Raw genomic sequence first — 14,932 nt, 5'->3', positions numbered from 1 at the left:
TCTATGCATATACAGCATAGTTCTCTGCTTCAACGGCAGGGGAGAAGAAAAAACTGATACTACACACATCCAGCAGAGCTCTCTGCTTCAACGGCAGGGGAGAAGAAAAAAGGGTTCGCACTCACAAAGCGGGGAGTAGCTGGCTTGTTACGGTGGTTACTACCCCAAACCAAATGTGCCTGATACTTCACTTTCGATGCATATCCAGCATGGCTCTCTGCTTCAACAGCATGGGAGAAGAATAAACTGATACTTCAAGCATATCCAGCATAGCTCCCTGCTTCAACGGCAGGGGAGAAGAAAAACAACCAATAAGGGCTGTATAACATAGTCTGAGTAAAACAAATAAGCATGGGTGTAGCTTGCTTATTGCTTATTGCGGCGGTTACTACCCCTACTACCCCTAACTTATCAAGCTAGATATTTCACTTGGATGCAGCTCCATCACTGCTTTCTACATTAATGGTGGGGGTGGAAGGGAAATAGAACCAAGAGCTAAGAGAAACAGATAAGTATGAGAGAAAAAAGTGTGTGAAGCTTGCTGGGCAGACTGGATGGGCCGTTTGGTCTTCTTCTGCCGTCATTTCTATGTTTCTATGTTTCTATGTTTAAGTTAGGGCTGTTCAGTTTGGAGAAGAGACGATTGAGGGGGAATATGATAGAAGTCTACAAAATCATGAAAGGACTTGAACAAGTTAATGTAAATCGGTTATTTACTCTCTAAGATAATGGAAGGACCAGGGGGCACTCCATGAAGTTAGCAAATAGCTTATTTAAAACAAATCAAGATTCTTTTTCACTCAGCGCATAGTTAAACTCTGGAATTTATTGCCAGGGGATGTGGTTTCAGCAGTTAGTGTTACTGGGTTTAAAAAAGGTTTGGATAAGTTCCTAGATGTTAAATCCATAAACTGCTATTACGGTAATTAATAAGCAATAGTAGCTTTTGATCTACTAATCTTTGGGTACTTGCCAGGTACATGTGACTTGGATTGGCCACTGTTGGAAACAGGATACTGGACTTGATGGACCCTTGGTCTGACCCAGTTTGGCATTTCTTATGTTATTTTGTAATAATAGCATAGCCCCCCGAAAATAGGCTAATGTGCACAGTAAGCAGTCTTATTGAGTCATGTCAAGGCCCACCTTGATTTCATGTCAAGGACCACCTTGATTTCTTCCCAGGTTCCTGACTTCTGCCTGCTCCCGTTTCCTCGTGTCTGCAGCCAGTCTCGACCTCGGTCTGTCTACACTGCTGTCCACTGTCTTCGCCTAAGCCCCAGCGGTCCGGGTTCTCACGGGCTCCTACCGGGAGAACCTCTGGCTTCCAGGGTGAAGCCGTCCTCTTCTCTTCATCTCTCCTGGTCACCTAAGTCCCAGCAGCTCGGATCCTCATGGGCTCCTCCTGGGGGATCTCGGGCTTCCAGAGCGAAGACTTCTGCTCAACGTCCAGCTTGTATCCGCCCACCGGCCTGCTTATTCTCTACGAAGCACTCACCTTCTTCTTCCACACCTCTCCGTCAGGCTGGTCCAAGAGTCCACCGCTACGCTCAGAACAGCTGCTCTTCAACAGATCCATAATTATTGCATACCATGGGAAGAAACAATTGACACACATACACACACATAGACCCCCCCCCTCACCCCCAGTAATAGGCCCTCAGCTTTTTTTGAATTACTATCCTCTTAGGCCTAGATTCTCTAATACCGCTGGGCTCTTTGAATCGCGCTGTGCAAGGGGGCGTCAAACTGGGCAGCGGTGCTGCGATCGCTACCGGCTTTCGCACCCAATTGCGCCATCATAAGAGGTGGTGCTATTGGGCGCGAAATTGGCAGCAAAAAGGGTTCTTACCTTTTCGCTGTCCGCGATGTCTTTCCGGCATCTGCCCCGGTGCCACCCCGACTCCTCCAGCTCTGGTCTTGACGCCACCCCGACTCCGCCCCCATTTAGTGATCGCACGCAAAAAGGGACTTTTCGCGTGCGATCCACATAGAAAATGACCCTCTTAGTCCTAAATGTGGAAGATTATTTTTTAAACTGCCTGAATTTCCAACAATTGGAAATTCAGGCAGTTTAAAAAATAATCTTCCACATTTAGGACTAAGAGGGTCATTTTCTATGTGGATCGCACGCGAAAGTCCCTTTTTGCGTGCGATCACTAAATGGGGGCGGAGTCGGGGTGGCGTCAAGACCAGAGCTGGAGGAGTCGGGGTGGCACCGGGGCAGATGCCGGAAAGACATCGCGGACAGCGAAAAGGTAAGAACCCTTTTGCTGCCAATTTCGCGCCCAATAGCACCACCTCTTATGATGGCGCAATTGGGTGCGAAAGCCGGTAGCGATCGCAGCACCGCTGCCCAGTTTGACGCCCCCTTGCACAGCGCGATTCAAAGAGCCCAGCGGTATTAGAGAATCTAGGCCTAAGAGGATAGTAATTCAAAAAAAGCTGAGGGCCTATTACTGGGGGTGAGGGGGGGTCTATGTGTGTGTATGTGTGTCAATTGTTTCTTCCCATGGTATGCAATAATTATGGATCTGTTGAAGAGCAGCTGTTCTGAGCGTAGCGGTGGACTCTTGGACCAGCCTGACGGAGAGGTGTGGAAGAAGAAGGTGAGTGCTTCGTAGAGAATAAGCAGGCCGGTGGGCGGATACAAGCTGGACGTTGAGCAGAAGTCTTCGCTCTGGAAGCCCGAGATCCCCCAGGAGGAGCCCATGAGGATCCGAGCTGCTGGGACTTAGGTGACCAGGAGAGATGAAGAGAAGAGGACGGCTTCACCCTGGAAGCCAGAGGTTCTCCCGGTAGGAGCCCGTGAGAACCCGGACCGCTGGGGCTTAGGCGAAGACAGTGGACAGCAGTGTAGACAGACCGAGGTCGAGACTGGCTGCAGACACGAGGAAACGGGAGCAGGCAGAAGTCAGGAACCTGGGAAGAAATCAAGGTGGTCCGGAACGGAAGCGGAAGATCCGGAGCTGGAGCTGGAACTGAAGCGAGACCAGGAGGTGAAGCAAGGGTTCAGAGCTGGAGCCGGAGCTGAAGCGAGACCAGGAGCTGAAGCAAGGGTCCGGAGCTGGAGCCAGAGCTGAAGTGAGACCAGGAGCTGAAGCAAGGATCCGGAGCTGGAGCAAGACTGAACCAGGAACAGGATCCAAACAAAGATCCAGGTCAGACAGCACAGTGCAACTAATACCCAGCAGAGAACCTAGTTGCAAGGCGATTTGGAGGATCAGACGCTGGGCTTAAGTACCTGCCGGTGTCTGACGTCACTGTTGTGGGCGGCCCGCGGTCTGGCAGGAAAAGCCCTTTAAATTGAGCCTCCTCGTGCGCGCGCCTAGGAGGGGAGGGGCTTGGATTCAGAACTCGGCGGCATCTCCCTCGTGGAGATGCCGCCGCGAGAAGGCCTGAACAGGCCCAGCAACCTGCGCGTCCCGCCGCCGACCGACTGGTGGGAGAGAGCAGCCCCCCGGTGCACAGAGATCTCTGTTGCTGGCGCCCCGAGGCCGGAGGTAAGGACCCGGTCGCAAGCCTTGCGACCGGGACCGCAACAGCAGCTTTGTAAAACTGGATCTATGTAAAAATCTATAGAGATGTGAATCGTGTGAGCGATAGTCTTAACGATCGATTTCGGCTGGGAGGGGGAGGGAATCGGATCGTCGCAGTTTGGGTTTTTTAAATATCGTGTAAATCGTGTAAATTGTGTAAATCGAAAACCGGCACACTAAAACATCCCTAAAATCCACCCCGACCCTTTAAAATAAATCCCCCCCAAAATGCCTTAAATTACCTGGGGTCCAGTGGGGGGGAGGGCGGGAAAACCGGCACACTAAAACAACCCTAAAACCCACCCCGACCTTTAAAATAAATCCCCAACCCTCCCGAACCCCCCCAAAATGCCTTAAATTACCTGGGGTCCAGAGGAAGGGTCCCGGTGTGAACTTTCACTCTCGGACCTCCGTGCGTTGTAGAAATGGCGCCGGCGCTACCTTTGACCTGTCATATGACAGGGCAAAGGTAGCGCCGGCGCCATTTTGTTTTTTTGTCCCCGACAGCAGGAGCGTAGGAGATCGCTCCTGGACCCCCGGGGACTTTTGGCCAGCTTGGGGGGGCCTCCTGACCCCCACAAGACTTGCCAAAAGTCCAGCGGGGGTCCGGAACGATCTCCTACCGTGAATCGTTTTTCCGTACGGAAAAACGATTCGACTGCAGGAGGTCGTTCCGGACCCCCGCTGGACCCCCAGGGACTTTTGGCCAGCTTGCCAAAGTCCAGCGGGGGTCTGGAATGACCTCCTGCAGTCGAATTGTGTTGCCGTACGGCTGGCGCCATTTTGCGGCGCCATTTTGCGCAAACGGCAATGACAGGTCAAACGTAGCGCCGGCGCCATTTCTACAACGCACGGAGGTCCGAGAGTGAAAGATCACACCGGGACCCTTCCTCTGGACCCCAGGTAATTTAAGGCATTTTGGGGGGGTTCGGGAGGGTGGGGGATTTATTTTTAAAGGGTCGGGGTGGGGTTTTAGGGTTGTTTTAGTGTGCCGGTTTTCCCGCCCTCCCCCTTCCCCTCCCCCTTCCCCCTTCCCCCGATTTACGATTTTTTGACGATAAATCGGGGGAATTGTTATTGTATCGCGGCTCTAACGATTTTTGACGATTTAAAATATATCGGACGATATTTTAAATCGTCAAAAAACGATTCACATCCCTAAAAATCTATAGACAGATTATTTCATCAGTTATTCTAGAACACTTGAGACCATGTTAAACTGCATGCTGTTTAAGAAAAGTCCATGCAGACTAAATTTAAGTAATGAAAGAATGATGCAGCAGTGAAAATACTACAGTAATTAGAGAAAAATTGTTTGATTTTAATGAAAAATATTGTTTTCAATGTTAGACAGAAAACCTTTGCAGATTTACTGCCTTTATATGTTTGTAACCTTAATTTAGTTTTAGTACTTTTTAACTTGGTGATTCTTGTACTTATGGTTGCTAACCCCTTTTCCTACACACACTCATTAAGGTTTTATTCTACTGTTTTTAGACCACCTTCAAATGGTAATTTTTCAGATTTTTTTTTTGTGGGAAAATGATCATGCGTGTAGCTACAAAATGCTCCATTTTTTTCTGCCGCAGAAATGCTTTGAAATTTAGTAACTGCAGTGCCGACTACTTTAAACGATTAAGTTTTTTTGGTGGCACAGAATGTCTGAAAAACATTCCAGTGGCCGATTCACTTTTTGCTGAAAAGACCTGTGGTAATGGCGTGGTGGAGGATGGTGAGGAGTGTGACTGTGGTAAAATAACGGTAAGTATTTTAAGTGTTAGTGACTTACAATTGCAATTCATGTCTGTGCTTTGAACAAAGGTGTAATAAAAGGGGAAGGGAAAGGTAGGTGGATCTGGGTATTGGTTTAAGCATGAAAACATTCCAATCTACTCGGAATGGTACAGGGCCAAAAGGGAAGGCAAAGCTGAGTGCATCTAGCTCCCAAGGAAGAATTTTCAAGATCAGCCAGTACATAGTAATAGGGCTTTGGTATATTGTAAGCCATAATTGGAAGAGTTGGCAGGACAGCTTGAGTATACTCCCCAGCTAAAAGCAAAAAGAAACAGGGTTGACTTTGTGGCAGTGAGCTGGGTTTGATTCGCAGTTCGAGTTTCTGTTCCCTGAGTCAGCCAGATCTGGGGAGGCTGTGGAGGCATCATTCACAAAATTTGGGGAAGAGGTAGTCTGTCATCACATAATGGTGACATCAACTGGGCAGACATGGGTCCATGCTTATTAAGCTCTAGATGGATCTGCGGTCTGAAAGCACTGGTCAAGGACAGTTGCTGCAACCACTATCCTAAATTGAGAGGGAAAAAATTCCTGGGTAGTTGTGAATGAAGGCTCATGGTGCCAAAGCTCAACTGAGGCTAATTCTGATTAGGCTGGAAGCTGAAAGAAGCAAGAGGAAATTGCTGGGCCAAAAAAGGGCCAAAGACTACCTCCTGCATACTTTCCAGCTTTGTACAGCTGACAGATGGGAGATCTTATTTATCAAGGAAGGGAAAACTAGTGGAGCCAAATGGTGTCTATCTGACAAACATTATGCTTCTAGTAGTTTATATATTATGTTCATTGTGATGTAACAAGGAACCATAAATATTTAAGATGTCTGAAACTGAATTCCAATGCAATATTTGAAATGTATTTAGACATGGCAATGTGGAAATAATTCAGTTAGTAGTTGTAGTGGAATAGTCTCATTGTTACATTACAAAATTTGGTGGTCCTATGCAGAATAATAGGTTTTGAACATTTGGATAACCAAGGGATCATATTAATCAAACGTCTCAGAATTTTTAATGGATTGTAAAGGAATTTGAAAGGCTTGTATCCTAACAGAACATCTTAAAGTGACTGTTATACTGTTTGCTTCTTACAGCAATGTACAAATGATGGTTGTTGTCACCCAGTTACTTGTCAGTGGATGGGATATGCAGTGTGTGCTTATGGCAAGTGCTGCAGTAGCTGTCAGGTAATTTTTTTCTCAAATATAGTAAATGTTCATAATAACAGGCTATAAATTGATTCTTCTGCAAATATACCTACTATTAGTCAATTATCATGCTTGTACCGTAAAGGATTTTAGAGGTCAATTTTTAGGCTCCCTGCAGATACAAAAGTACCTGCCACACTGAACGTGAAAATAAAATCTCTATTTATACTTTGCTGTTTTGGCATTGCCTTTTTACCCTGTGAAGAAAGTATATGTGTTGTAGACAGCATGAAGATTTTTCCCTGCACTGGGAGGAGGCAATTTTTAAATGTTTTTTTCTCCATGGATAAGCAGGGTTGAATTAGCCATGACACGTGGGTAATGACTGGCGGCACCAAACGGACCCCTCTCACTTAGCTCATAGAGCTTTTTTTCTAATGAACATGTATGGGAATTCTCATGCAGGCACTGCCTCATTAGCCTCCTTAGTCTTTTTCGTCTGAACACCAGCACGGATGTGTATCTGTATTTCTCCTAGGACAAGCAGGATGGTAGTCCTCACAGATAGGTGACATCATCAGATGGAGCCTGGCACAGAAAACGTTTGTCAAAGTTTCTAGAAACTTTGACTGCCACACTTAACATGCCACTATCTGCACGGCCATGCAGGGTTTTTCTTTAGTCTCGTTTTTTCCGCAAAGCAGTTGCCATCGCCGTCTAGGAGCTCTCTCCAAAACATTTTTCAATAACTCCTTCATCTGAATTTTCTTCCTTTTTTCTTCCACGCTGGGTCCCTCTTGCTATCATTTCCCTCCAGTGTCTTGGTAGGTACATTTTCTCCCATTCTTGGCGGTCAATTACCAAGTGTGTTGCCTCCTGAAGGCCATTGACTGCTCACCGGATTCTTTTCATAGTGTCTACCGGTTTTCAGAAATGCCCCCAGTGCCCACGAACCATGTCCATCTCGGATCTGCGCAAGGTCTGCATCCTCTGCCTGGGGGCTTCCCACGACGTCTGCGGGTGCTCTGACTGTGATCAGATAATTCCCAAGGGCCATCGTTCCCGGCTGGACATGATGGAACAGCTTTTTGGCACCATAAAGTTGACTCCATCGACTCCAGCATCGTAGTCCTCGACACCGAAAGGTTGTGGAGTCCCCTCCAACTTGGCGTCACTGTCCACGTCCCGCCCAATCCCTCCTTGGGAAGAAAAGGGTTTGGGGGATCGTCCCTCTCTGTCATCTGACTGCTTCATGGCATCCGGATCATGGACTTCCTCAGCACTGGAGAAGGAATGGGCCGAGCACTAAAGGAAACATCATTTCCGGCACCAACAGTCTGTTATGTTTGTGGCATTGTGGACCCTTGGTCGCAGTGGAGGTGTTACCACCCACGGGGAGGAGCCCCAAGGGGAGCCACTGCGATAGGCTGATACAGATAGCAGAGACAGAATAGGACAGTCTTTATTATACTGCTTGTAGATGATGGTATGCAAGAAGAAAAGGCACAGATCCAGGAGGTGCCAAGACGCTCGATGGATTCAGTAGCGTAGTCTCACCCAGATGGTCACGTTTAGGCAGAAGCCCGCAGTGCGGGAGATGCCGCAGCTGGTGGGTGGCGTTGGAGCACCGCCTCGTAATGGTACTCACGGAAGGAAGGCTTCTTCTTGTGGAAGGTAGTTGGGACTGAAGGTCCGTGGTGCAGGATATCTGAGGAGGAGGGCCCTCGAGGAGTGAGTACCCAGTATCCTGTAATCCTGTGGAGATAGAGAAGAGAGAGACTCTCGAGGAGCGGTAGTCACGTTAGTAAGGATCCTGAAGGGAAGCAGAGTGAAAGACCTCCGAGGGGCGGGTGTCTAGAACTCTGAGGAGTGAGGCCCTTGGATAGCGTCTAAGCCGCCCAATACAGGGTTCTGCCCTTCAGCCTCACTTGTGCCCTGAGGGTCTTCACGAAATGCCTGGTTGTAGTGGGCGCACACCTGCACCACAGTGGGTTGAACACGTTCCCCTACTTGGACGACTGGTTGCTCAGGAGCACCACGCAGGAGGGTACTCTACGCCCCCTCTGCCTCACAGCGAAGGTGCTGCAATCACTGGGGTTTGTAATCAATCTCCCCAAATCTCATCTCAGTCTGTCCCAGCAGCTGGCATTTATCAGAGCTCTGCTGGATATGACCTTCGCCAGGGTGTTTCTTCCCCGGGACAGTGCCTAGGCTCTGGTTTCACTAGCATACTCAGTCTCTCAGAGTTGGAAAGTCTCTGCCAGGATGCTATTCTGCTTGTTGGGGTACATGGCAGCCTCTGTACATGACACCCCACTTGCCTGACTAGTCATGCACGACTCTTCGCTGTCAGTGGCTTCAAGCCACCCAGACCCTCTCATTACTGGTGCGAGTTACCTCACCGCTCCGGGCCTCCCTCTCCTGGTGGGAGAAGCTGCCAAACTTGGAAATAGATCTGCCATTCCAAACACCATCTCCCCAAGTGATCCTGACTACGGATGCCTCCATCTTGGGCTGGGCTCAAATGTTGACAGTATCTACATGCAAGGCTTGTGGTCGGAACAGGAAGCGTGTTGTCAAATAAACTTCCTGGAGCTGCGAGTGATCCTGTGTGCCCTCTTGGCGTTCCAGGATCGCTTGGCTCACAAAGTAGTCTTGATCCAGACCGACAACCAAGTTAAGATGTGGTACATAAACAAGCAGGGAGGGACGGGCTCCTTCCTGCTTTGCCAGGAGGCGGTGCATATTTGGGCTTGGGCTCTGTCCAAGGGCATGCTCTTATGAGCAGTTTACCTTGCAGGGATAGACAATATAATGGCGGACCGCCTAACTTGGACTTTCTATCCCCACGAGTGGTCACTCATCCCAACAGTTGTGAACAGGCTCTTCTGCCTGTGGAGCGATCTAGACGTGGATCTCTTTGCCTCCCCTTAGAATTACAAAGAGCCCCACTTCTGCTTCCTGTACAGGGAGGTCGGGGAACTAGCCTTGGATGCCTTCGCCAGGTTTTGGGGCAAGGATCTCCTCAATGCATGCTTATTCTCGCCCTCGCTCCACTCTCTCTACCTTACCTTGGTGGCGACTCCCTTCGGCTCTGACGGACAGATGCAGCCACGGCTTCTCTCTGCCTCATGGTCCCAGTATCCCCGGGCTGGCTTGATGCTATGGATCCGCCATGTTCCTGATGACGTAAGCGCGCGTGCGCACTCTCCAGACTTGTACCAGCAAGGGCGCGAACCTCTCGGGCGTCCCCCCGTAATGATGTCATCCATTTTCAATTTAAAAGGTCTTTGTTTGCTAACCTCTAACGAGTTAGCAAGGAACTCCTCATGGACTTGCTTCGGCGGTCCACGCTACTTGCAAACGGAACAACAGGACTTGCTTCGGCAGTCCACGCTACCTGCAACAACTATCCGAGTCAGCCAGGGGAATCCTTCTCCACTGCTCGACCTTTTCAAACTTACCAGGAGTACCCGCTCCATGGGGGCTCCGCGCTCTCTTCTTGATTTCAGATTGCCAAGACGGGATCCGGTACTCGCTCCTCGAGGGCCTACGTCCCTGAATACTCTGAAGACTCCTCATTGCCTGGAGGCGATCACAGACGTGAACACAGTGAGTTTTATTGCAGATAGGAATCTATACTCGTTCCACGAGGGCCTATATTCCTGTCTCCGGGAAGAAGGAGGCCTACCTGCTGTGGGAGCCACTGCTCAACAATTTCTTTTAGGTCCCCTTCCTTCACCTCCTCCGGGAGACCTATTATTTTCAGATTGTTCCGGCGTTCCCTGTCCTCTTGTTCCTCCATCTTAGCCAGGAGCTCTTGCTGCTTGCCCTGCAGGCCCACCAGACGCTGCTCCGTCGTAGCCAACCAGTCCCCCAGGTCTGATATAAGGCCCTCCGCGGTGTCTAGCCGCTTAGCATGGCCCTCCACCGCTGAGTTGATATCTTCCATTGCCGTCTGTAATTTGTAGAGGCGGCCGTCCAGCGCTTCAGTTACTCGCTGCGATATTTTTTGCAGGGCCTCCTCGGTGACCGTAGCAAGCAGGGGCTCTCCAGATTGGGCTGCCGCGGCCATCTTGGCTACACGCGGTCGGTGCGGTCGGCGCTCAGGCTTGCCACGGGTGCTCGACCTGCGCATCACCCGCGGGTCTACCTGGTCTCAGCTGTGCGGTAGCACTTCCAGCAGCCGATCCAGTAGTCAGGGCGGCGAAACGGTAAGCTGTTAAGTTATTTTTGCCGATACAGGGGAGCGGAGCCTCGGAGCTTTCCCCTTTCACTTCCGTCTCCTGCACGTCATCGCCGGAAGTCCGGGCCTATATTCCTATATCTCTGAAGACTCCCTTATGTCTAAGATGTTATAGCAGGTACGGAGATCGTGAGTTATATTGGCAAGTTTACAGATAAACGAGGGCTAGTCAGATGAGGGCCCATGTTCCTAGAATCCTTTACAGACTCTTCTACTCTGGAAGCCATTTCATATACAGCTATTGTGAGTTCTTATTGCAGACTGTTTATAGGAACCTGTGTTCACCTACGGCTCCTGTTCCTGAATGTACTGAAGACTCTCTGTGGCATAGAGACCATTGCAGACATCTACTATTGTGAGCGTACCATCTTGTATCCAGTATACCTTATCTACTCACTACTTCTAGTCTCTCTATACAGCCCAGCAACCCGGAGATTATAATTCCAGTATCAGAAGGACTTCAGCCTTGCTGGACACATCGACTCACTACTGCCACCTCTGGTAGTTCAGCTTCCAGCCTAATAAAGAACTATTGTGTTTGTTTCATATTCCAGCCTAGCCGGTGGTTCCTCTCAGGATCTCCTCCTGGGGGCGCTGTCATCTACCATCGGCCCAGGGATTCACCATTTCCCCAAGTGGTCATTCTTTACACTACTGTCACCTTGTGGGAGCCAACCACTACAGACCACTAACTCCGCTTACGGAAGTATTATATTGATATTAACTCCTCTTTCTATGAGACTTGCCAGCAGCCTATATATATATAGATGGCTACTCTGTAGCAGAGGCATGATAGATTGCTATCTCAGTAGCGAAGTTCAATATTACATATTGCTAGCTCCTCTCCTCGGAAGCGCATCAGATTGCCAACTCCTCTTCCTGGGGAGTTGATCCATACCAGATTGCTACCTCCTTTCCTTACAGGAGCATCCTACAGCAGCTCGCTAACAGATAGACTTCTGGAAGAGCAGACCCTCTGGAGGAGCAGATCATGTCAGGTGGCTAACTCCGCCCTCCTGGTGGAGCTAAGCGTAACAGATTGCTATTCCTTAGCAGATTGGTTACAGATTGCTAACTTCTCCTCCTCCTGGTGGAGGTAAAGCGTTACAATGCGTACCCTCCGCTCCCACTGGTAGGGAAAATGCTCATGAAGCTCCAGCAGGGCAGGGGCACCATGATCCTGGTTGCCCCTTATTGGCCATGACAAGTCTGGTTCCTGATCTTGCAGGACTTATCGATCCAGGAGCCCATACATCTGGGCAACTCTCCCGGCCTGATCACGCAGGATCAGGGCAGGTTGTGCCACCTGAATCTCCGGTTGCTGGCCCTCACTGTCTGAATGTTGATAATGTATCATAGGTAATGGTGGCTTCCCAGAAGTCTTCTACCAGGCAGTCTTACCGATTAAATGGACAAGGTTCTCCGCCTGGTGTGAGGCGAAAGGCCCCACTCTGTGACTGTTGGACGACTTGTGGTCCCTCTTGGAGTCTGGGCTACAGACCACCTCAATCAGAGTCTACCTGAGTGCGATCAGCACATACCACCGGGGGATAAATGGTGCACCAATTTCTCTGCAACTCTTGGTGAGCCACTTCATGAGGGGCCTGTTGCAACTAAATCCCCCTCTGCATCCTTCTGTTGTGTCCTGGGATTTCAATGAGCGGCTCATGCAATCTTCTTTCAAGCTCATGCGCTCCTGTGAGTTTAAACATCTCACATAGAAAGCCATTTTCCAGGTTGCAGTTACTCCACTCGCAGGATCAGTGAGCTTCAGGCATTGGTGACGTATCGGCCCTATACGAAATTCTTTCTTGACAGGATGATTTTACGCCTTCACTCTGTTCCTAAGTCAGGTGTTGACTGATTTCTATCTAAATCAGACCATCATTTTGCCCACCTTCTTTCTGAGGCCCCATTCCCACCAAGGTGAATGGGCTCTGCACAGCCTGGACTGTAAGCATGCCCTTGCCTTTTATCTTGAGCACACTGCAGCCCACAGGCAGTTCATGCAACTTTTTGTCTCCTTTGACAGAAACAGACTGGGTGTTTCGGTGGGCAAGCAGACTCTGTCTAACTGTTTGGTGGACTGTATATCCTTCTGCTGTCTTCCTTCTGGAGGCCGCATCAAGGCACACTCAGGGCCATGGCAACATCAGTGGCGCACTTTCGTTTGGTCCCCATCGCTGAGATCTGCAAGGCTGCAACGTGGAGCTCCCTGCACATGTTCGCCACCCATTACTGTTTGGATAAGGATGGTCGACAAGACAGTACCTTTGGCTAGTCTGTCCTTCGTAATCTATTCCAGGCATAATAACCCAACTCTCCCTACCTAAGGTCCAGTATCTGGTTCGTGCTGCTTCCCATAACATCCCACAGCACTTCTGTTGTGCCCAATGGCATGTGGTTTAGTGCTGTTGGTCCTGTTATTGCCGGGAGCAGCGTGCAACTTAGTATTCACCCATCTGTGAGGACTACCATCCTGCTTGTCCTAGGAGAAAGCAGAGTTGCTTACATGTAACAGGTGTTCTTCTAGGACAGCAGGATGTTAGTCCTCAGGAGCCCGCCCGCCATGCCACGCCACGGAGTTGGGTTCGCTATCGGTCTGTTATGTTATTTTTCGATCATCTTTTTTGCTAAGATTCAAGACTGAAGAGGGAACCCCATGGCTGCGCGGATAGAGGCATGCTGGGCATGCTCAGTGTGCCAGTCAAAGTTTCTAGAAATTTTAACAAATTTTTCCGTGCCGGACTTAATCTGATGATGTCACCCATCTATGAGGACTAACATCCTGCTGTCCTAGGAGAACACCTGTTACAGGTAAGCGACTCTGCTTTTCTTAGCGTCTAGTCAGATGAATCCAGAACCAGTGGGTTATGAACCTCTACCAGCAGATGGAGATGGAGCAAAGCTGTATCACAGTATATATACTCCTGCAGTTATATCAGCCTGCCAGTATTCTCCGTCTCCAGCGGATGGTGGAAATGCATCTCCCTTTTGGGGATTGCTTCAAGTTTTAGAAGGAGAAAATTTAATTCTCCCCGCTCTCCTGCGGTGATACCAAATGGTCTCTTCTCCAGTTGAGAATTCCTGAGGTGATTTCTGTGGTCCCTCAGATGAGTGCCTTGGTCTGGTAGCTGGTTTTATCAGCCAGCGTGGACTTAGCTGTTAAAATAGCTGAAAGGCAGCAGGTGCAGGAAGCCGAGCACTGTGGTGAAGGTATGCCCTCTCCCCTCGCAGCCTGAGAACATCTCTGTTCTAAGCTGGGAAGGGATGAGCTCAGGTAAGGCTTAAAGAAAGAAAAGAAAGACAGAGGCAGAAAAAGAGGTTTTTTTGAAAGGCTTCCTCCTTCCTCCGGTCTCTGTGCTCGGCAAGCTATTCTGACGTTTGTTCCCACTCCCGAGGGAGGTTAAGGGACATGGGCAGCCTAGCAGGTTGAGCAGTCCTTTTGGGCTAGGCCGCACTCTTAGGCTTTTCTCTGTGCGCCGTGTACTAGGCCGCAGCAATTTCATGAGCCTTTCCTGCGCATTAAGCTGCCCACTTCAGGACTGTCAGTTCGTGAAGTGTGTCTGGATGCTTAGTCGGACACCTTCTTGGATGTCCAGGTGATAGTGGTATCCGTGTTTGGTGCATACTTACCTGTGCGCACAATTTGGGCTGCATTGGTTGTGTGTTTAAGTTTGGGACGCTTAGCTTTGCAACGCCTAAATTTTGGACGCATATATTTTACAGTGTGAATTCAGCTGGACATACACCTTCAGTCACCTGTTAAGCTTACTGACAGACTAATGGCACCTCTAGCTAAGAAACATGAGTGCCTTTCCCTCTGTGTTGCCTGTCATATTCAGACATCTCAGCCTGGTGTGCCATCTAACTTGTGCCAGCGTTGCTTAGAGGCTCAGGGAGAATTATCTTCTGATTTTAGAAAGCCTCATTCTTCCTAGCCTAATGAAGGCCTGGGTAAAGACATGTCAGGAGGGGCGCCTGACCTTGGGACTCCCTTAACTGGTTCGTCAGTAGGGGAAAGTAGCTCAGTGGGCACAGCACAGGTGCCTTCTGGTTTTAGCTTGGATCCTTCTGCCTTTTCTTAGGTAGAATTTTGTCAAGGATTGCAGTCCTTTCTTCAGGTACAAGCCGTTAAGCCCGTTAAAACAGGCTACATTTAAAAAAAGTTTCTGTCCGTTTTCGGACACTGCACCCGTCTACACTTCT

The 14,932-nt window shown here is 49.4% G+C and overlaps 1 protein-coding gene across 3 annotated transcripts in view; it reads left to right on the top strand.

The window, feature by feature from the left end:
- Positions 1-14,932, top strand: part of LOC115092811 (disintegrin and metalloproteinase domain-containing protein 9-like) — a 501,882-nt gene that overhangs the window by 311,797 nt on the left and 175,153 nt on the right. For all 3 annotated transcript variants that reach the window (XR_003857086.1, XM_029604141.1, XM_029604140.1), the window contains 2 exons: positions 5,129-5,300; positions 6,424-6,516. Coding sequence is in view for 2 of the 3 variants with exons in the window: in XM_029604141.1 (XP_029460001.1) it covers positions 5,129-5,300; positions 6,424-6,516 (265 nt within the window). In the remaining variant the exon portion in view is untranslated. The remainder of the gene's footprint in view (positions 1-5,128; positions 5,301-6,423; positions 6,517-14,932) is intronic.

The sequence above is a fragment of the Rhinatrema bivittatum genome, chromosome 5 (assembly GCF_901001135.1).
Source record: "Rhinatrema bivittatum chromosome 5, aRhiBiv1.1, whole genome shotgun sequence".
In the NCBI taxonomy this organism is placed as follows: Eukaryota; Metazoa; Chordata; class Amphibia; order Gymnophiona; family Rhinatrematidae; genus Rhinatrema; species Rhinatrema bivittatum.
This window is presented reverse-complemented; position numbering and strand designations above follow the sequence as displayed.